This window comes from Chamaea fasciata, unplaced genomic scaffold (genome assembly GCF_029207755.1).
Source record: "Chamaea fasciata isolate MVZ Bird 193981 ecotype frontalis unplaced genomic scaffold, bChaFas1.0.hap1 SCAF_6, whole genome shotgun sequence".
In the NCBI taxonomy this organism is placed as follows: Eukaryota; Metazoa; Chordata; class Aves; order Passeriformes; family Sylviidae; genus Chamaea; species Chamaea fasciata.
The window spans coordinates 54,490,057-54,512,432 of NW_027094091.1; the positions used below are offsets into that span (position 1 = coordinate 54,490,057).

Genomic DNA, 22,376 nt, shown 5'->3' on the forward strand with positions numbered 1-22,376 from the left:
GAGAGACAATGGACTTAAGACTATCCCAGCCCATGGCCTCACGAGCCAGCAGGCACAGCCACACCAATCTGAAAGGGACAGGAACTGAAGATCTGGGTGACTAGGATGAGGAGACTTCAACACATTCCAAAAATGGATGGGAACACTGAGCTGCTCTTGACATTTAGGCTGAGCTCTGTACTACTGCTGGGAGGACAGGGTAGGAGTAGTTAATGATGATGAAGGAAATATCTCGATTTTTTGCTGTTAAATTGCAGCAGCTCAGAGCAAAAGCTGGAAAGAAGCAAGCAGATAGAAATAGCTGCCTGAAGTAGGAAAGCAGGAATATAAATGTTATGTGATTAGTCTGTGCATAGTTGCTGGAGGCAGTGAAAGTCTCAATTGTCTAAAGCTAAAGGATTTTAAATTTTTCTACACATTACATAAAATCTTAAAATCTGCACACCACACCCCCCTCATTTTTTCCATCCCATCTTGTCTTCCTCTACTCTAAGCCATGCACCTTGCCCAACAAGCTCTCTGTGTCCATCCTCTCTGCACAGACCCTGCTGCCCGTTTCTACCTTCTGCTACTCTTTATTTCTTCCATTTTCTTCTTTACAACACACATCTCCAGCACAAAGCATGCGCTGTCTCTCAGGACTGAGTACTCCTTTCCCTCTCACCCCTCCATCCTGCTCCTGTCTCAGACTATGTTTAATTTGCCCAAGGAAGAGACACTTTCCAGGCCAGGCACCTTAGCTTCCAGAAGGATTTTATGATCAGGTATATGCAACATGGTCTAACAAATTATGACAGCCTTAGCTAGGAAAAGGCAGTATTAACTTTCCTAAAGCCTTGTTACGGGTCACAAGAACCCACTGCACAAGGTTTGAGCAAAAAGGACAGTGAGGAGGGAAGGCAGAGGATAAGGGAGAAAAGGTTGCTGTGCTCATCATGGCAGGGTCAGAGGCTAAAGCTGATGTTAAAAAGCACTAACAGAGTTTGGATGCTGGCATGCTTCTGATGAGTTTCCCAGCTCTACTTGAGGACAACTGCTTGCTGTAGCTCTGGACTGAGCTCTGGGCAAACAGGACGGATCTCAGATGGGTGGACCTGCTTGCACAGCACCCCTCGATTTAGGAGATGAGATTAGCAGGGGATAAGCCTCACGCGCCTGATCCAGGTGCAAACCCAGCTCTGATGCACTGAATGTTTGAAACAGAGACAGCGGTACCAGGCAAATATTATTATCTATTGTCAGGTGCCATGACCATGACAGCCCTGAGAATACTCCTGAGAACATTGTCCTGGCTGAATCAGTGAGGTGCAAGGCACAGTAGACTTGAGGAAAGCTCCTACCACAGTCCTCCTCTGTGGTTGCTTCATGCCTTGGCAGCAGTATTAATGAGAAAACATTTTGGAAAGGGGAAACTCAGTTCAGAACGTTCCTTTAGGAGAAATGCCAAGATCCTTTCTTTTTTTCATTTTACTTGTTGTGTAAACATTTTCATAATGCTTATCAATACAGTCTGTAGGGTGTATTTGTTAGAATAATCAGCGTGGACATCGGTATCTTGCTCAGGACTCTGGCCTTTTCTCTAACTCCATACACTGGAGCTAATGCAACATTTGCCATTTTACTTTGTGTATGGTGCTGGCCACATTGCAGGCTCTTAGTAAATCAAGCTAAATGAATGAGAAAGTACCAAAATCACATAATAGACACCAGCACTGGAAATGGTCAGGAAATAGGAATTAAGGATGAATGCTCTGTTTACATGATTCAAACACATTAAGGCGTGAGGAAGCTGTGAAATTCTTCACTGTACGTGCTTGGTAAAAGCATTCAGCTTGCTTCTGCCAGATACCCTCTTAGCAGTACTAGCTCCAGATTCCAACTGCTGAGCAATTTTAAAGTTCAGTGAACAAATTGTTTCAATTGTTTACTTTTCTCCCATTTTCTGTGTGAATTATTCTCAAATTCAAGTTTGGTTTTTGCTTCTAAATGTGAGCAACAATCTGAGGAGGCTCTAATCAAAATGGTGCTTCAACTTCTCCCCCCACCCCAACTTCTTCAATGTACATAACCCAGCCTGCACAGTTATGGTCACAAAATATTAACATAATGTACCTCTTCCTTAGCAACAGCTATAGTGTCAGGGGAATGCAGCCCATAATAATACAGCTTGATCTAGAAGCACAATAAAATATAAATAAGCTTGTTACACTTCAGTGGCAAACAGGATTCCACTGTGAAGGGCCTTCATGAATTTAGAAACCTCATCTTCTTTAAACTCTCCAACACAGATTATTTAGAAGAAGATTTATGGGCACACATTCCCTTTTATTCCTGAAAATGAAATGTAATTGTTTACTCAGTAACAGTGTTATTTTGCTGCATGTCTACTACTAAATTTGTGGGCATAATACAGTCACACACACACTCATCTGTGGAAAGCAGTGCTCATAATGAGATAAACACGAAACCAGGACTCTGAGAAAATCTAAAGGGGAGACTGCCATGAGAGCATCCATAGTTGTGGTCATTTTCTAATGAAGAAAGCCAAGCAATTTTCTGGAAAACAAAACAAAACAAAAAAACAGCTGCAGTGAATTACTACTAATTAGCATGATTAATCTATAAGCCTTTACCTTTCTGCAAAAACCCCAGCATCCCTGGCTGGGTAAGAGCAGAGTCGTTTTCTTGCCCCAGGTCCAGCTGCTTCTCTGCATCCCTGAAAGCTCCTTGGCCAACAGCCCCATGGCTGCTGCACCCTCATGCATGCTGGCCCTCTAACCCTTATTATTACAGCTAATCAACCTTAGTATCTGTTCTTACAGGCAGTAAGATCTTCCAAATACTGTTTCTTGTGAGTTTTCAAGGAGAACAAACTACAACAAGCCAATTTGAAAGCAGCAACAAAGCACTTGGAGCTAGAGGATAGCAGTCCTTCTCTTCTGAGCAAACACTAAGGTTTTCAAGCCAAATTTACTTGGCTGAAAGTCATAAAATATGAGGACTCTTACGAGGGAGCCAAGTTACAATCTTAGCATGGTGTTCCATAATCAGTAATTCAGTATTTGGTATGCATTTATTAAGGCTGGGATTTTCAAAAGCACTTTTAAAGAGTGAGGTACACAATTCACAGGTATAACTTTCCCTCTGAATGGATTATATCACATTACTAGGATTCCCTGCAACAAACAAGACATAAAGAAAAGAATAAAAATTCAACAATCCACTTCGAGGAAATCCAGGGGCCAGAACAGGCTTGAAATCCAGACATTTTGTAATGCATCAGATCAATGTCTCTGGTGGAAATCACGTATTTCCAACAATATCTTATTCAGCCAAAGATGATTCCAAAAGCCAAGTGCTTTAAAAAAACCTGCTTACCTACAGAAAATCCCACTGCACTGCTGAAGAGCCATCAAGTAAGCACAAAACTCTTTGATTCAGTGCTGTCAAGAGTAGTATGTCTGAGCCTAACATGATTTGCTTGTATGGGAAATCATCTGCCTGCCTTTCTACAGCACTGCTGATAAACTTCTACAAGAACATGGTAAACTATATTTCTACATTTCACTGAAAAACAGACAGACTACACCACTGCATAGCTCGGGTCTTGAGAAGTTGCTGTTCCTAACTTGTCATTAACTAGAACATTTTTCACATTTTTCACATTTCTTTTGTAAGGGTGATTTGCTTTCTGTGAACACATCATACACACTGTGAAAAATAACAGCAATAGAAACTCGCAGACTTACAGAATAGTTTGGAATAGGGTTGGAAGGGACCTTAAGGACCATCTGGTTCCAACCCTCCTGCCATGGGCAGGGACACCATCCACTAGACCAGGCTGCTTAGAGCCCCATCCAACCTGGCCTTGAACACTTCCAGGGATGGGACATCCACAGCTGCTCTGGACAACCTGTGCCAGTGCCTCACCACACTCACAAGTAAAGAATTTGTTTCTAATGTCTCTTTCGGTTTAGAGCCATTACTCCTTGTCCTGTTGCAACAAGCCCTGCTAAGATGTTTGTCCCCATCTTTCTCGTAGGCCCCCAGAAGGTGCTGGAAGGTCTCCTGGGGGCCTTCTCTTCTCCATGCTGAACAAGGTCAACTCTCAGTCTGCTTTCATAGCAGAGCTGCTTCAGACCTGTGATCACTATACACTAGAACAGTATTACATATTATAACATTAATAATAAATATGTATAAAAGGCAATCTTGCCAACCCGATCCTTTGAATTTGTACTTATTTGTGAATATATACAAGCCCTCCACTGAACAACTGGGATGTCCCACTCCAACACACCCATATGTTTCCAGAGGAATCCTTTAGATAACAGGGTTTTCATATCCTCCATCCTTTCGAGTAATGATGACACACTTCAGCTATGTCATGGAGCCCTTCTCTAGGTAGGCCCCACATGACACAGTGCAAGAGATGACACAACACACAGCAAAGGATGCCAGCAGCATGGCTGCAGTGGCAAATCCTGGCTAAGCTCCTTGTGGCAGAGGGCTCCCACAGGAAGTGCTACCTCACATCATGCACCTTTTTAACATCTCTGGATGTGTAAAATGAAGGCCAGTTATGCCTCTCATCAAAGCACTGCAGACCAATCCTAGTCTCTTTCACACAGGCATGTGGCTTAGGAAATCAGTGAACCTGAAATTTGATCTCTCATATGATTTATTTGTCATCTTCTCCCATTACACAAATATAAATATAACAGGCATTTTTCTGCAGCCCTGAAATGATTCAGAATTAATACCAGATGACAAAATGGACCATGTACCAGGAGGGGAAAAGTTACAGTAAAAGCTCCTTCCCATTAATGGGGCCATTCATTCATATGCCCACTATTCCACAGGGGAACTGGACATAAATTATGTATTTGACATCTAGTTATAGACGATTATATCTGACATAATGAAGTTATAATGGAAGGAGTTTGCACATTGTTTGGTTATTAAGTGCCCATTTCTTGTCCCTGCACCAGGTGCAATGGTGATAGGCCATACAAATCATCCAGAAGAAATGCCAAAATGGGCTCCCTTACTGATAAAGCACCACACATGTTTATTAATTTAACAGCTTGTCTTATGTCTCCCCCATCTGCTCATTTAAAACAGCTATTTGCCCTATAAATATTTCAGGAAGAGAAGTGTAGCCAAAAATTAGTCTGGCATAAAAGGAAAAAAATAAAAAGTTTGAGAAAGGGTCTGATGCTGTATGCAGCACTACACTCTTTTTTCACATTGCTCTGGTTCAACAGCTTTTTTTCAAGCTGGTAATAGGACATTCACTTTAGATTAGTGATGCTTGAGGGTGCACCACCACAGCTGACTCTACTTTCCAGCTGTTGCCACTGTCAGGTGGGGGAAAACTTCCACCACTGATGGCGAGTGGCAAAACTCAGTGCAGCGGAAAATGAAAGCCACTGTCAAAAGAATCTCCTGGGTGCATGTCCATGTCCATTTTGAGCTTATCAGGTCATACGGTGGCTTCAAACAGCCTACAAAGAGTAACATTTCAAGGCATCTTTAAATCACAGCTCAGGCTGATCACCATAGCAGAACTCCTTTACAAGGCAAAAGCTAGCTGGTAAAAAAAAGCTTCTTTGAAAGTGCCCTTTTAATTTTTTTTTTCAGATGACTAAGAATAATGGAAAAAGGTGTTAAATATCATTCAGACTTTTCTTCCCCTCTTCACCAAAATCCTCAAATATTTTCAAGTGTGAATACTTTGAACAGTTTCCACCAGCACATAGGAGTTAGCACTCCTCTTTGAGAGACTTTGTTAGCTCCAGCTTTCTGCTAAAGCAAACGCTGTTATCTTATAAATAAACAGCAATGCCCCAAGGTGCTCCTCTGCAGTGAAAACACACATTCCAGAGAAATCAGAGCAACAGTTCAGCACCACAGTGAAAACCAAAACGGTGAGCGGTCTGCAATTAACTCTTTCCAACTTGGAGAGCTACAGGATGCAAGGCAGGACCTCACTGATGGCAACAGGCAAACAGAACTACAGGCTGGCTGCAAGATTTCCAGGAGCTCTAGCTTCTCTGGTTGTGATACTCATTAGCTCCAGCCATGATATCTAATGAGAAATTAATAAATAGGGAGCATGACCCATGTTCAAGGCAGCTGCTTGCACCAGGAACATCAGTGTAGTTCAGAAAGGTGGACGTTTCAGTACGGACCTGAGCCACAATGGGAGATTTTCTGAGAGCTCTGCATAAAACTGAGAAAAGCATTTGTATCAGCTCATCCATCCCTTCACCATTTTCAGGACCCAAAAAAGCTCTGTATCTGGCAATAGATTCCTGCATCCACATCTACCACCCTACCCAAAACCCACCCCATTGCCACATCGACCTGTCTGAAGATGGATATCCAGCCTCGAATGAGGCTGCCAATCACAAAAAAAAAAAAAAAAAAAACAACCAAACAAAAAACCCAACAAAACAGAACTCAAATGAAAAGCAAACAAACAGCAAAGGAACACAACAAACAAATCTCTGCAGACAGATTCAAGAACAGACTTCGAAATGAGGCAGCTGCAAATTCACAGTACACATGAGGCTTGTAGTCATTGCAAAACCTTTCCACTAATGGTGCAGGTGTAGTGACAGTCACCTCCCTTCCACCCAACTGGTGAAACACCAGTTACCTGCATGCTTCTTACACACTGCTTTCCTAAAAGCCACAGGAGATAACAGAATGGCGCTAGCTTGCTGCAATGAGCACTCACACCCCACGCTGGAGCGAGGGGGATGCCCTATTGGACTCAGGGCAGCCACAAAAGGGAAGCCCTGAGAGATGTCATCCTTGAAAAAAGGCTGAGCAAAACCAAAGTCTATGACCAAGAAAGAGCAGGACACCATATGGCATCCCTGAATTGCACAGAGAAATAGGAATGAAGGTCCTGAATACAGGAGACCCCAAACAGCATTAACCTGCATGATCCTTTCTTGGCTTAAAGGCATCAATTTAGCCTCCCCCCTGGACTCCTCCACCTGAGTGATGTGAGGAAAATAATATTGCCTTAAGAAGCTGGAAACATATAGATTACTCAGAAGGAGCAGGACGAGTAAAAACAGGACCTCTGAGAGCAGCAGAGGGACACTCTAAAGGACTCCTGAGCTGAGAGAATGCCTTCTCCAGTGGCACTCCAGCAGAAAATGAAAAAGCCTGGAAACCAAAGGTGCCTGGCCAGCGCTGGCTCTCAGCAGGGAGTCCTGAACAGCACCTCTCTCATGGTGCTGGACCTGGGGAGGGAGAGGCAGGGAAGCTGGTGTCTCAAGGCCTGGTGAGCATGAGATACGTGACCCCATGTGTCAGCTTGAATTAAGGCAAGGAGTGCCACTGGGCCTCACTGCCCAGCTCTCCCCTTGCTCTGGACCTGGGAAGGAGGACTGGGGCTGTGCAATAGGCCCAGCTGTCAGATCCTCCTACATCATCTGCAAAGCCATTGACCCTCTCGGGACCTTTGGGAGGGAAAAAATAAGTAAGACCCAGAATGCATACTTAGAAAAAGCCTACTCTGTTTCTGGTTATAAGATTTCACAGTGCTTCTGCTGTTCAGGAAAGGTTGTCCCTCAGAGATTGCAAATGCAAAGGGGAGAAAAAATGCCGGAATAGATCCAGGTTTTGAAGAAAGAAAGCACAAAGAGTTATCTTCCACTAAGATGGAAAAGAAAGGTGCAAACCAAGCAAAACCTCTGACTCCCTGACATGTTGTCTAAGGACTAGGGCCAGATTCTGTGTTTATGGAATATGAACTTGATAACGGAGGTTTATGGTAAAACCTCTCACAGTGCCTTAACACAGTGCCACAACAACCTCCCTGGCTAGAGAAATCTGCACAGAAGGGTAAGAACTTCCTGTGCATCCTTTATTTGCTATTTATTTCTGGAACTGGGAACCAGTACAGAGTTTTGCTTATCAAGTAATGTTTAGGAATTGCTTATCAGGTAATGTTTAGGAATTGCACTGACTTTAAACATATCAATCTCCAAAATAACTACTCTTTGGACTTCAACTTAGAAGGAAACTTTTGCAAAACATCAGCTCAACAGGGCAGGAGAGGTTCTCAGGCTGCCTAGCTTTAAATGCCAGAAATACATTTCAAGTTTAATATGATTCCACATATACATTAAAATCTGCTTCTATACAGCTTTATAAATAGTTTTAGTGCACATATTTGGTGTGTTTAATTCACTCCTTTACTGTGTTTTAGTACCTGGCAGAATTTGAGTATAAACGCCTAATTTAATTTATTGCTGTATATGATAATTCTATAAAATCCCTTTCTAAGCCAGAGTATCAGTGTCACTCTCATCTATGAAAGTCCTTGCTATTGTCAGTAACCAGTGATCCATTTTTAAACACAGGTTTAATCTTCAGTCTATGACATAACAACCTAAGGTCTCAGCTATGCCTGGAATCATTCTGTAAAAAGAAGGTGCAAACACTTGCATAAAAAATCATGCAGTCACATCCAAATTGCTGGATTGAAAGGAGGTGTAAAAATAGTAGTAGTCAACAGTGCTTCTATATGGAACCAATTTTACAATAGCCTCAAATTAAAAAGCAGGTGGGGACTAAGAAGTGTCTTGATGAAAAATGCTGATTCAAGGCTTCATTTCTATTCAGTGATGTACAGTGTCATTACTGGGTGGCTGCACAGAGCAGTGGCTCAGAGTAATTACCCTGTAATGCACAGTGACACTAATGTACTAGTAAACTACTGCAGTTTATACTCTATTCACCACCAGCATCAGGACTCTGAAAGGCAGGTAAAAATCCCCTGCATGCATAAACAATGTGTGTAAATGTCACCAGTGATAAAATCTTTAAAAAGGAGAAGGAAGAGGCAGTTACAAATAAATCTGCCAGCTGAGAATTGCCAACTGCATAGACCCACAGGAGCACTAAAGCTGTATCTTTTTTTGATAATACAGGAAGGAAAGATGCTTCTCTTAAAGCATCCTACCCAGGTTCTATTTCCATTTATTACAATTAAAACTGTATGGTGGCTGCTTCTTTTTGCCACTCTAAGTGCAAGGTTGGCCTGCACCTGGTGTTCAGCTTAGTGCAAGAGGAAGCATGGAAGGGAAATGAAAAGCATCAAAGGAGTAGCCAGAAGCATTAGTGGTTTATGCTGACTGTCATAATGCTGCTCTGGTTTTAGAGATCCAGCTACAGGAAACAGGGAGGAACACAAGCTTAAGGATCGGTGGCTTTGACTACTTTGTTTAAAACAGCTTTTGTCGTTATGGGATGAAGCTTGGAGCATGACCCAAGCATGTCCTAAGGTGTCAGAAAAAGCAGACAAGCAAAAAGGAATCATAAGCCTAATATACTTTGGGGAAAAAAAAAATATTACAATACTCCAATGGATTTTGGATGCTGAGGCTAGAAAAGAGGCAGCAGAGCTACACAAACCACATCCCAGGGCCAGGGGAAAGCCTTGCTCTCCCCCCAGGAGACAGTACCAATTACTACGTTTTTAACAGCCCCTAGCCACCAGCTAATAGATTGATGCCTCCGGAGCTAACTTTCTCTCTGGCCCTCTCCTATTAAGTTACACAAGAGTATCCAAGTCCTTTCACCAGCAGACAGCAGCAGTACTACCAGTCCTTGCACCATGAGCAGCTCCTTCTTTAAGATTTCAACTAGGGGGGTGGAGGCCCTGGTGAAAGCTGTCAGTGTAGCAGTTCATGTTGGATAAACTCTATTTTACCCTCTCTGCAAGCACTGCAACTGTTCTGCCTGACCCACTTTGCCCTGCTCCTGGTGGCACTGCCATTTATCTTGCTGAGGTAGCTCTGCCCTCATGAATGGCAGATCACTGAAGAGTTTTGTTAGTCCTTAGGTCTTTCAGCTTGGAGAAACCAAGACACAGGTTCTCTGTCTGCTGCTGTTGCAGCATCCTTCAATCTTCTACAGTGCTCAGATGCCAAGGCAAGGATTTACACTGACCTATTCTACGTAAGCTCTGATTCATCACCTCAATGACAGACTAGAGCAAGAAGGTCCTGCAAGTCATAACTGTCTGCCTCACTAGAGTGCTCTGCTATAAAAGCAAGGTAGTAAATTTTACCACAGAACTGGAGGTTTTCAAATTACTTAGAAGAAGCTGATGATCTCAAATGCACATGTCAAATCCCAGTGTAGCTCACTTAAAGCTGAATGGAGGTTGTGGACTGCCAGGAGACTGTACACATTGCAAGACCAGATGTAGAGAGAGGACTGTGAATCTGGCATCCTCACACCACCCAGCACATGGCTTCCCCTTGCATTTTTCAGTTGAGACCAGTTAGAAAAACATGTGCAGACACAAACACACATCAACAGCCTTACAGTGCTGTGGCAGAATGGTGACAATCTCCACACAGGTCAATTTGGTACTCTTTCCGCCACTGTAGCACCCTTTGAAGAGTGGGAAAAAGGGACAAAACCCAACCTAAGGTACAGAATATCTCCACGCTATTACTCTTTGGCTATCCTCTTCCTCCCCTTCTCCTACAAAATTCCCTGGGTTTGATGTTCATATACACTTGCAGAGTTGACCAAGAAATCCCTTCATATTCCTGTATGATTTTTGCTTTCCTATTATCTATTCCAAGCAGGATGAGCTATTTTCTTCAATATCATACCTGACTGTTGACCAGCCTAACCAAAAGGAGCAAAGGGAGAAGCCTGCACCATCACATACGCTCGCTTTGGGGACAGACTCATTTCCCCAGGCCTCAGGGGCAAACACTGGAGGCTCAGCACTAGAGAATGATCCTCCAAATGGGGCAGAGAAATCAAGGACTTGCATTCATATTGCTTTATTTGCAGCATTCAGGACAGGCACTTGTCTCACCAGGGCTATTCTGGACTTACTCTGTACATACTGGCTACTAGCATCACTTCCCAGGGCAATCATCCCACCTAAAATTTGAGTCATCCCCTATAATGAACAACTCCCCATCAAGTTTAGAAAAAACCCTTCAAGCAAGAGCAATGCAGACTGAATCCAGGCTTGAACCACTGTACAACCTGTTCTGTACCTTCTACTCACCTGAGGGGCAGCTGAAATCTGCCCTTTTGCATTTTGCCATCAGCCCCCTGTGCCTTTGCACTGCCATTAGGAAGGGAAAGTGCAAGACACAGGGCAGGACCTAAGGTGTACCTGTCCCTGCAGGAGTAAACTAGTAGGGGGAGCAAACCACCCTGTGAAGTGATGGGATGTTCAAAGCTATGTAGTGGGACACATGGGACATGGACATCTCACGTACATCTCTCCTACAGGAATTAATTTGCTCCCCAGAGTGTCCTCGGATGGAGGGTGACAGGTTGGCCATGGAGGCTCAGTGAACCAGTGAGTGATGTCCACCCATGCCTGTGGCTGGTTTGGAATGGGAGTGAATGGAGACTGTCCCACTGACTCACCCTTGGATGACGGTCTCTCCAGATCCGAATCCAGGTGGATCGGTGGGGCAATGTAGGAAACCTGCCCATGGTGAGCCTGCCCTGTGGACAAATAAGTGGTTTAGTTCTGCTGTTTCCTACAGAGATCTCTCTGGGCTATAGTCAAATACACAGCATTTGGATTAAAAACAGGTTTGCAAGTATTTTGTTCTGTGTGTTTTTCACAATGAATTTCCATTCTGTGGTGGCACCTGGTGACAAGCTGAAACCACTTCCATCTCTCACTTTTTCCTTGCAGACATGGGTATTCTGGTGAACTTTAGTTACATTTGCTTTACCACTACTATGTCTACTTTACACCATGTTCTCTTGGAACCTGTTCTCTCTCTCTATATATATATATACATGCTATGGAAGAAAAGCCAATTTCACACAAGCCCATTCAATCTGTTAATGTCACTTTAAGAGGGAAACAAGCATTCCTATGTCACAGCCATTTTTGAAGGAAGCATGGTACGAAGCACAATCCCACCTGTTTGTCCCACCTGCAGGAGACACACATCATTTTTCAGAGCTCAGAATTGTTTACACATGAGTAGAAGATTTTTTGATTCCCAGCACCATCATGCAGTTTCTCAGTTGCTAAAGACTCAATCCATCCCCAGCAATTTGGAGGTAACTATATCAAGAAACTTCTATTTATAATAAAAACATTTTTTATAATTCATCTATTTACTGTACCAATTTACAGGGTTGTTAATCTCTTCTTCTAAACATGGAAAGTTAATGACACATAGATTATGATAACAGTTAGAGTAACCTTCCCATTTCAAGTAATACTCGTTCTGCAATAAAAGCAGTTGATTCCTCTTAAGAGACACATTCCAAATAATTAATACAGCTCCCTGTTGACACTTGCTGTTGTTGCTCCAAGCAATTTCCAACCTAGCGTCACAGGCAGAGGAGCAGCGGTACAGTCTTCAGGCTTCTTTGTAATGACTTCCAGGAATACAACAAGCACAGTATGCTGGTGCACATAATATGTTGAAAACATCTCTTCAGGGAGATAAAATATTAATGGGAAAGGGGAGAGGAAAAAAAAAAAAAGCAGCATGTCTGAATGTGCAGGTTATATTTACTGCTTTACACTGAGGATGACTCAGATAATTTGCATTATTAGCCATTACAACAACTGGACATAGTTCAGGTTTAAAATCTACCAACACATCATAAATTCTGTATTTGTTTTTAAGTGCTTTTAACATAGGAAATCTGCTTCAGGCAAACCCATAGCAAATAACAAGTTCCTCTGCTTTCCTCTTCTCGTGTACATGTTAAAAATCCATTTGATGCCATTAGTGAGCAAAAGTCATCATTTAATAGCTGCTCGGTTCTGCAGTAGAAACAAGCAGACGGTCTGCTCTCACTCTGAGCTGCTCAATGTGCAGGATGATCAGTGCCCTTATAACCACAGAACAGTCTTCCCACTTGCTGCATCAAAGACACCACTGAAATGTAAAATAGCTGAGACTGGCAGGAAACTCTGGAAATCACCGAGCCCAGCTCAAGGGCAGCAAGAGCCCATAGCAAGTGTCCAATCTGATTTCCAATATCTCTAAGGATGGAGACTCCACAACCTCTCTGGGCATTCTGTACCAGTGCTTTGCCACCCTCATAGGAAAAAAAAAAATAAAAAAGCTTTTCCACCGTCTGCCTGTAAGTAGAGCCTCCCTCCATCTTCTTTATTTCCTGTTATCATGTACTTATACCCGTCAGTAAGATTCCTTGGATGATCTGGTCCAGGCTGGACACTCACAGCTTCAATCCCTTTATTATCATTATGGTCCTTTGCTGGACTTGCTCTGGGCACACTGCTGACACATGGTTTTTGATTTATTTTGTTTGGTTGATTTTTTTTTAATCACCTGGTCTTCCTGGGAGCAAATCAAAAAAAAGAATGATTCTGGAGGCTTAAAGGGCTAGGGTCGAGTAAAGAAGATACATGCACATTATATGAAAGACTAAAAAACATCTGTGAGTTTGTTTAGACATTCACTACAATTCAGTGGTAACTATGGAAGCTTATTATTGCTTTATTAAGGCTTTTACTTTATATTGAGGAAGCAGTAGCATCAAATGCTCTCTAGTGATAAATGAAACAAGTTGCGGAAGGCTTTTATCTATTTGCTGCTGATGCAAAACACAGTACCTAAAAATCAAACTTCTGTTACTACTACTACAACATACTACTACCAAAAGAACCAGACTTCTGTTAGACTGCACACTTCTCACAATGCTAATAAATCAAACTTTGGGTTTTAATATTCCTTCTCCAAAAAAAGCAATGCAAGCAGTTGTTGTGATTCATTTTCAGGGTATGAATGCCAGCTCACTTGCTCTTCAGACCCATCAGAGTGTTCACACTGGGGAAACAAAGGGTCTCCACCGTTACCTTTTTAATCAATAAAATCACATTTTTGCTTTGGTTTTACTATTATTCCCAGAGGTGACCTTTGCGACAGTTGAGACAAGCGGAGGTGTCTGAACAACTGTCCCTGGAAATGGGACTGGTACACAAGCATGTGGTCTTCTTGGCTTCAATGGCATTAAAAATGCTGCCATTAACTCCGTTAAAAACCAAAATTTTATCCAATGGACCTATGAAAAGTCTTGAGACTAATATCACTGGTACAGCTCAAGTTGATCTCAAAGACTGACAGAACGAGTTTTCCCAACTGAGGCCAACTTCCAGTCCCTGTGGAGTGAGTTTTGCAGTTTCAGACGCTTACTGCAAACCCCAGCCCTAGAAATGAGGGACTCCTATCTCCCTCTTTTCAGTTCCAGCTGCTGTAGAAAAGCACTTTAAAAGATGGATGTGAGAGCCTTTAAAAAAAAAAATAAAAGGCAGAAACAATCCAACACTTCACACCTGTCTCTCCAACCCTTCAGCTGTTTTCTCAGCGCACGGAGTCTGAGCTGACAGTGGTGCAGGAAAAAAGGAAGAAGACTTCTGACAAAATACCAAAGGTCAAGATGTCTCTGCTGCTGATGGGAAGTTGAGCGTGCCTCATACTGGAACAGCTTGGATGTCCTTCTCCCAATCCCACCCTGCCTATAACCATCTGCTCTTTCTGCAGCCAGCTTCCAGGTAAAAAAGTAAACAGCAATCAAACACAATCATCAGAGTAATGTTTGATGAAGTTGCCAATTTTGTACCTACCAGCTCAGGTTGTGTTCCATATCCTTTATCCCTCTTGCCTGGAGAGGCCTGTGCCCACGGCTCCCTGTGAGGGCTGGAAGACAGCTGTGGATCATCCCTGACCTGTTTTTTTTTTTTTGCATCACAACACAGGGATGCAGATCTGGCCAACGCTGCCTAAATATCAATACCATTTCAGGTGAGACAGGACAAACAGTAGGTGTGGCGCAGGTAGCCACAAATCAGCAGTCTTCATAGCAGCCAGGCCACCTGCATATGCTGTGACAATGTGAAAAAAAACTCCTCATGTTTGGTAGAAACAATTGTGGGAGCAACAATATGGATATGACCTTGAAAGTCTATCTGCTGACGTGCCTTGCTCAGGTAGAGGAAATGAGAAAGATGTTTGTGAATTAGAAATAGTGCTTGACTGGCCATTATTTTCAGGTCTGCCACATGAGAGATACAATGCATTTTAAAAAGCCAATAACTTAGAAGAACAAAGATAATGTTTTGTGAAGACTGAAGGAAACATAATAGCTTGGCCTAAGGGATTTTTTTTTAACTTTTTTTTTTTTTTAAAGGGATCTGGATGCTCATAGACAGAAAATAAACATCCACACATCTTCAAAATCTGCCCCTAAGTGATTTAGTGATCTACAGATACAATGATATAAAACTGCAAAACAAAAAAAATCTGCAAATGCATGGAATAACCAAGAAAAGTAGCAACAAAGAAGTCTCATCTGTGTATCTATTAAAACCACTTCTTCCTGATCCTTTTTGGAAGCATCCCTACTGTTTCCAGCACCTGAGAGGGCAGGCCTTCCTCCTGATCCTGGGCCAAATTTCCAGTGCTGGTGACATTTGATTTTTCTAGAGTACAACGTCTATTTTCACATGTGCACATGGGAAACTTTTCTTCCTGGCCCCTGCTCATTTTCTATCTGAGATACTCCAGTTCACTGTCAAAGAGAAAACCTGAATAGAACACGTAAGACTTAAAGAGTCAAAACTCCAAAAGCAAAGGAAAAAAACCATCAACATTTACCAGTCTAAAAATAAAGCTTTTTAAAACATTGATGACTAGTCTCCTAAAGCCCTGATGACTCCATTAAGTCACCTGAATGGATGGCTCTCCTTTTTCTTTGCTGCTCCTTTGCTCAGTGTCCATGGTGGGTTGTGCACCTGAATTGCAGTTCTGCTCCACACCTGACTCTGATCTAGCAGCAGCAGCGAGAAGCCATCTGGAGATATATTTTTTTAAAACAAACATGCTTCAAATTCTTTGTTCTAAAGGGATGAGAGTCCCCTTTCTTTGCTGTCCTTATCCAGAGGTGATCACTGCAACACATTTTTTTTCTGTCATGTCAGATTACTCAGATTCCCACCCATTTCCCAGCCTCTTTTAGAATTCTTTTGTCTTCCACAGGTTCACCAGTTCCCAAGATCCCTTTTAGACAACCTACTCAGCATTTCATGCAGAGGATTTAATTTAATTTTGTGCTGGTATCTCTGATGACCCATGTTCCCAGGTACTGCCTCTCCGACACCCCTTCTTGTCTGCACCTCTGAATGCAGGCACCTCCATGGATTTAATCCCTCATCTGTTAGTCCATTTGCTTGGATCACTAATTAGTGATTAGTTAATACCCATGAAACCATACATCCATTCCTGAGACTTTGATTTCAGTTCTTCACATATTTTTATTTTTTTTTTTTAATAACAATAGGATGGACACATTCTAGGTATGCAAAATACATATTCTGAGGAAAACTCTTTGAAAACATGATGACAATTTTACTAGTATCTCTACAAATAAATTATTCTTTACATGCTGTGGCTTTTTTTTCCCATGTAATGGAAAAACGTAATTTTTAAAAGCAGTCCAGTTTGTCTGTGATGATCTGATCTACAAAACACAACATTACTTTTTGGGCACATTTATGTAATTCTGTAAACGTTAACGGGATTTTTTTAAGAAATCAAATTTATTATCTAGCAAAAGCCTACATTCACTTTGTTGGAGGGGAGCTTCTAGGATCATTACTCTCATCCTCTTTTATTTTCAAAACCAGTTAATTTTTTTCCTTGTCCTTTTTTCTCCCCTCCTGAGTCTTTTTAAATCCCATATATAAAAACATATGAAAAGAGAAATTAAAAAGCTGGTGGGCTTGTTAACAAACTCTTTTGACATGCCATTAAACAAATTTAATTCAGACCTATTACTCTGCATATATTCAGACTTCTCCTGGCAGCCTTTTTTTCTGCCTTTCATCAATGACTATCTTTATAAAACACCATTCCCTCACTGCCCACCCTTTTCCATTTTGCATTAAAAGCTTTCTTTTTAAATAAAGCTTTTATAAAGCCATTCTCTTCCTCAGACACGTCAGAGTTAGCACGGATTCTGTCCACTGCCTCATTTATTCATGTCCTTTTATGGAGTCTCTCTCTTTCATCTGTACATCTCTCTTTCATCTCTCAATGCCCTTTTAACTCCTTAGGGTAGCAGCAACTCACGCACTCCCTCTTCTTCCCTCGCTCCCACGGTCATTTCCCTGTCCTTCCCTCGAAGCTGTGGATGCTTCTGAATACAAGAAAACCCTCTTTTCCAAGAGGAACCCTCTGACTACATTATCTCTGCTCTCTTGCCATTTTGCATCTTGCGTTTCATACCGGGAACTATGGCAAGCTTAAAGTCACTGCAGCAGGAAGAAGTAGGGTAGCTGCAGTGTGGCTTCCAAGAGGGACAGCTGGCTCCTGGTCATGTCTGCCTGCTGAAAACAGAGGGCACCAACACCAGTGGCCTCAATGGGCCATGGCCAAGTTTCCCAGTACTGAAGCAAACTTCAGGCAGCTGCCAAATGCAAAGAAGACCTTGGGGATGCAAGGAAGAAAGTTCAATGAAGAATGCAGGGAAAGGGGTAGACTGGGAAGATGTTTGGGTAAGTCCCTGTCACAAATGCATCTCATGCTTTAGAGTAAATGCAAATCCAAAAGCAGCATCTGGCAGCACGCCTGCATGAGCAGAGGTTGGTCTAGACTTTTCTGAGGTAGTACTGTTCCTGTTTTTAATTTGTTATAACAAACAGCCCAAACGACGAGAGGAAGAAAATCAAAATGACCCTTTCTGATGACCAAGCTGTCCCTCATGTGACAGCCATTACCTGAGAGGGCTAAGGCTGGGTTTGAGATACAGGAGAAAATAAGGACAAAAATAATGCCAAGGGAATGGATTAAAAACTGAGCAGGTAAAACAATTGGAAGCTTTTCACTAGTGGCAGATGTGTATTTTCCAAGGAGTATTTAGGACTCAGAAACTCATGTTCCAGCTGAAATCAGAGGTGAATGAGCTTCTTCCAGCCACACCAAGATTCCTCATTTTGTCCATTGTAATTTGTGTCTTTAGATGAACCTCACCCTTCTATTAAGGACTTAAAATATTTGATTAAACAGCACCTTGGCTCCAGTGATGCTCTGTATCCTGCAATGCTCATCCCAAAATCTGCACTGTTACAAGACTGGGAAAGAAGAAGAACTAAAAACCTGGGAAATATTTCACACGTGCCATGATAATTAAACCGTGTTAAAGATCTCCTGTCTTCCCTGCCCCCTGCCATATGGCAGCACATGCAGGAAGGCTGCATCCAGGCAGCTTTCCCCAGTGCCCAAAGCAGAGACCTGACCTCCAGGGCTGCACATTTTTTGAGCTAGTCTCCCCAAAGGCTTGCCCAGCAGGCTAAAGAAACATGACACGTTGAATTTTTCCTCCCCTCCCAGATGTGCTCGCTGCACTATGAAATACGATTTATCAGTCACCTGTACTGAAAAACATGGGAGAGGAGGAGAAGGATTTTGGTGCAGAGGAAACAGGGATTTGGAGCAATGCAGTCCTCAGAGCCCTGGAGCAGATGACAAATACTGGTCACAAACCACCCAGAGCCGGCTTAGCAATGGCAAATACAGCAAAACCCAACGAGATCTTTTTGGCCACCTCTCAGAGACTGAATCTGATATGAAGAGCTCTCTGCCAGCTCCTGCTGTCCTTACTTTTGTCCCAAAAGTCAAACAGGATGTTTCCAACCTCCTTAGTGGGTCAAGCCTAGCCTGTTCTGCCTCAGGTATGCCTGAAAACACTTGGGATGGAGAAGTTTAGAGAAAACCCAGCAAAAGCCATTCAGTCTATCTCCTGCAAAATCATTCCTTATACTGCTTTGAAAGGTATCTCCTAGGGGCTGTCCACCTCACACTATCAGATGCTGAGCAGCAGATATCATCATCAGAAGATTTTGGTTTAGTTTTCCCTTTCTTTGTGGGGAAAGAATATTGCTGACTATTTCTTTTCTCCCCCATCTCTTTTAGCTGAGTGCAGCTCTTAACCAAGGCTGTTAGAGCTGAACCATTTCACAGCAGTCTCCTCTCCCCTGTGACATGGCCAGGCATTCCCATACCTTCTCTTGGAGCAGATCTGGCAATTAATGCAAGCACAAAGCGAGGTAGAGCTGATCTGATGGAAAATGCCCCGCTGAAAACAATAATTACTAGTTTTTCACTGGCTCAATGAGCAGAACCAATTCACGCTGCTGTGGCAGCAGTGCCAGATCTGAAGCAAAGGAAAGGGCAAGAACAGAAGAGCCAGGGGTGGGATGGGGACAGCTATCAGTTTAACCGTAACATAAAGCCACACCTGGGAACAGTAGTGGCATTGTATCTGGACGACCCCTCCACCCCCACACCAGACTCTCTCCTTGCCCCAGGGAGACTCCCACCAATTGCAACCTTTCTACTCTGCCTTTCAGACAGCTTTAAATTCACCTGCCAGCATAATTTAGAGAGCCACTCCAGGTCAAGGGGTTTAATGAAAGCCAAATGCGTTACAGCACACAACTCCTCACAGGCAGAGCTCGGGACACAGCACTGTCATTCTCTTACTTATGCCACTCTTGTTCCTGCAGAAAGGGTAGCAGTGGGAGAGAACAAGAAATCAGGCAGTAGCTCTTGCCATGCTGAGCTTAAATTTCAGTGGCAAAGCATCCAGGGGGGTTGTCAGAGAAATCAGCTGAGATGCTGAATTATGAGGTAGGAGACACATCCAGAGCAGACAGGTAGATGTGTGAGTCACCAGCCTGAAGACGGTAATTGAAGTGTCTCCTGGTAGCAGATACTGCGTGATGCGGCCCAAGAATTTGTCACTCTCGCCTGCCTTCATTTGTGATAGCCTATAGCAGATGTCCCCTCCAATTTTGTCTTTATTTTCCAACCTTTATATCTCTGCATGTGTAGCACGATCTCCATTCCCACATTGTACCTCCCCGGTACTGCCTGTACTTCTGCTGTGAGCCCCCATTCCATCACAGGCCTAATTCCCTGCCTCCCAACCTGCATCCTCCTGTCTAGCTTAATCAACTCCATCTTCCATTGCTATTTGGCCAACACACCATGTAAACCTTAAATCTTACCTCCCATGGGTTTCTGTGACTATTCCTGGCTGCGACTGCAACACAGAAAGAGCTGTCAGACAATAAAGCATTAAAGCATCTTCTTCATTACAGATATTTTTATCAACTGCTTTCATTAAGGAAGTGCAAAGAGACGAGTAATCTGTTTTCTGAGTGGGTCAGTGCACCCTAACTGCTTTAATCACTTCTTCTGATCTGCATCAGGAGCCCTGAGACAGGCAGTGCTGCCTGCCTGGCTCTGCATTCCTGCCTGCTGCCCAGCCTCAGCTGTGGAGCAGGGGACACTGCAGGAGGGGACAGACTCCATCTCAAAGTGAGTGATCAAGCAGCAAACGAGATTAACATGACATGACTTGATGAAAAAATGAAACAAGAGTGGGTATTTTCTCTGTGACCTAAAAGAACAGGAATCTAAGCCCTCTTGTCTTTTTTTTTTTTTTCCCCTTTTCTTCTTTCTTCTCTTTCAAGATAATATAAGGTATTTCTCAGCATGAAGGACATGACTGCCTGTAGAGAGATTTTGACAACTCCCCTCTGAGTGCTAAAATGCTGTCAGCTGAAAAACTGAGCTGTTTGGGCAAATTGATCCAACTCTGACAGACTTCCTCTCTGTTTTCATGTTTTCTCTCTCAATCAAAAGCCTCCTAAAGAATCCATGTTTTCAGTTCAATGTCAGGGAAAGGGGGAGAAGAGGGGAGATCGTCTACTTCTGCTGCACTGTTCATCATTAACCTAGCTGGATGGAGAAACCTGTGAGAGGAAGAGGAAGGTCTCAGAAGTCTCTTGCATCTCCCCAATGTACACAGATACAGAGTCTGAACACAACAGTTTCCCTAATCCACATACAGTAACTGCATATGGACTTCCTGAGTGCCACTGAGGACAGAGTCAATACAGTTTGGGTGCAGACACAAACAGCACAGGAAGCTGAGCTTAAAGGCCTGAGTTTATCTCCAATGCCAAAAACAGGCAAACTGCTGGATCAACCATCCAAAGAAAGCCTTACTGGATTGTTTTTTTAAAATAATCATTAGGAATTGTCTTCCCCCCCCTCAGCCCAAAGAAAATAAAAAGCAAAGCATTTTTAAACTCTGTCCCTGGCTGTGAATATATCTGTAACCTTTCTGCATCAGTGACAATTCTGAACACCATTTCTGATGGCCAAATCCTGGGAGCACCCTTGCCACTTTATAGCAAAGATTAAGCATGCTCCTGTCACAGAAAGTAAAAAAAGCATCTCTTTCCATCACCTTGGTTGATCCAGTCCTCTAAAGTGATGCAATGCCAAGCAGCCCAAAAGTGCTTTGCAAAGACAATGTGGTGCTTTGTTGTTATTGCACTCTTTTCACCTTTGTATATAACACAGTTTTATAACTTGGTGACTGCTGTTGTGCTTATAGGGTCTTTCTCCAGCTTTTTGAGCTAAGTATCAAAACATTGTGATGTTTATTTTTCCTCTTTACCCACCTGAGGAAACCCATGTTCAATGTGGCCCTTTTCTTTTTTTTTTTTTTTTTTTTAAGACCTGTGAAGCAGAATTGATGGTTTGTAGATTCAAAGAGATTTGAAGTCTATAGCTTATGACTTCTACTTCTGGTGAAGTCAACTATGGATTTAATAAACTTTATTGTGTCCCTTTTCATTGCTTAAAAAAATCCAGGAATGACATAGAAGATTTTACTATCTGTTCCCTTCATGTTGTCATTCTACACTTACTTATTTGCTTATGGCCAGGCAATGAGAAGTTTGCAATGGGTCACAGACTGCACCAGCTCACAGACTTCTGAATAACTGCACAGAATACAGGTTCATACAGCAAACGTCTACAGACCAGATGTTTTCTACAAAGTCCAGTATAATTTTTAGCATCAGATATTCTGTATTTGGGACCTATATTCCTGAAGGCCCTTCAAGCATGTCTCAGGATTATTCTTATCTTAGTTCCCATGATGTTTCTGTAGGCTTTTGGATGACAGTTTTGATTATAAGTTTGCACACTGCCTAGAACAATAAGATCCTGATTGGTACTCCTTGAATAATACAAATTAATTCTCGCCTGAGCCTCCTTCGCCCTGTATGAATCATGCTGGATGTCTGCCCTCCACAAGGGCAGCAGACAGGTCTGCTGGGGCACTGCTCTGTCTGCCAGCACTGGGGCAAGGGTCCCCTGGCACTGCCAAACTTCCTAATCCCAAGGATCTAGCTGCATACGTGCAGGGGAAGAGGCTGTTTCACTACATCACTTCTGATGTGCCTGCCAGACCCCCCAGAAGACTGCAGGAAACATACAGCATGACTG

The 22,376-nt window shown here is 42.8% G+C and overlaps 1 protein-coding gene across 2 annotated transcripts in view; it reads right to left on the bottom strand.

The window, feature by feature from the left end:
* ADGRL3 (adhesion G protein-coupled receptor L3) overlaps positions 1 to 22,376 on the bottom strand; it is a 480,878-nt gene that overhangs the window by 121,418 nt on the left and 337,084 nt on the right. For both annotated transcript variants that reach the window (XM_066186413.1, XM_066186414.1), the window contains one exon: positions 11,437 to 11,517. In XM_066186413.1, the coding sequence (XP_066042510.1) occupies positions 11,437 to 11,517 (81 nt within the window). The remainder of the gene's footprint in view (positions 1 to 11,436; positions 11,518 to 22,376) is intronic.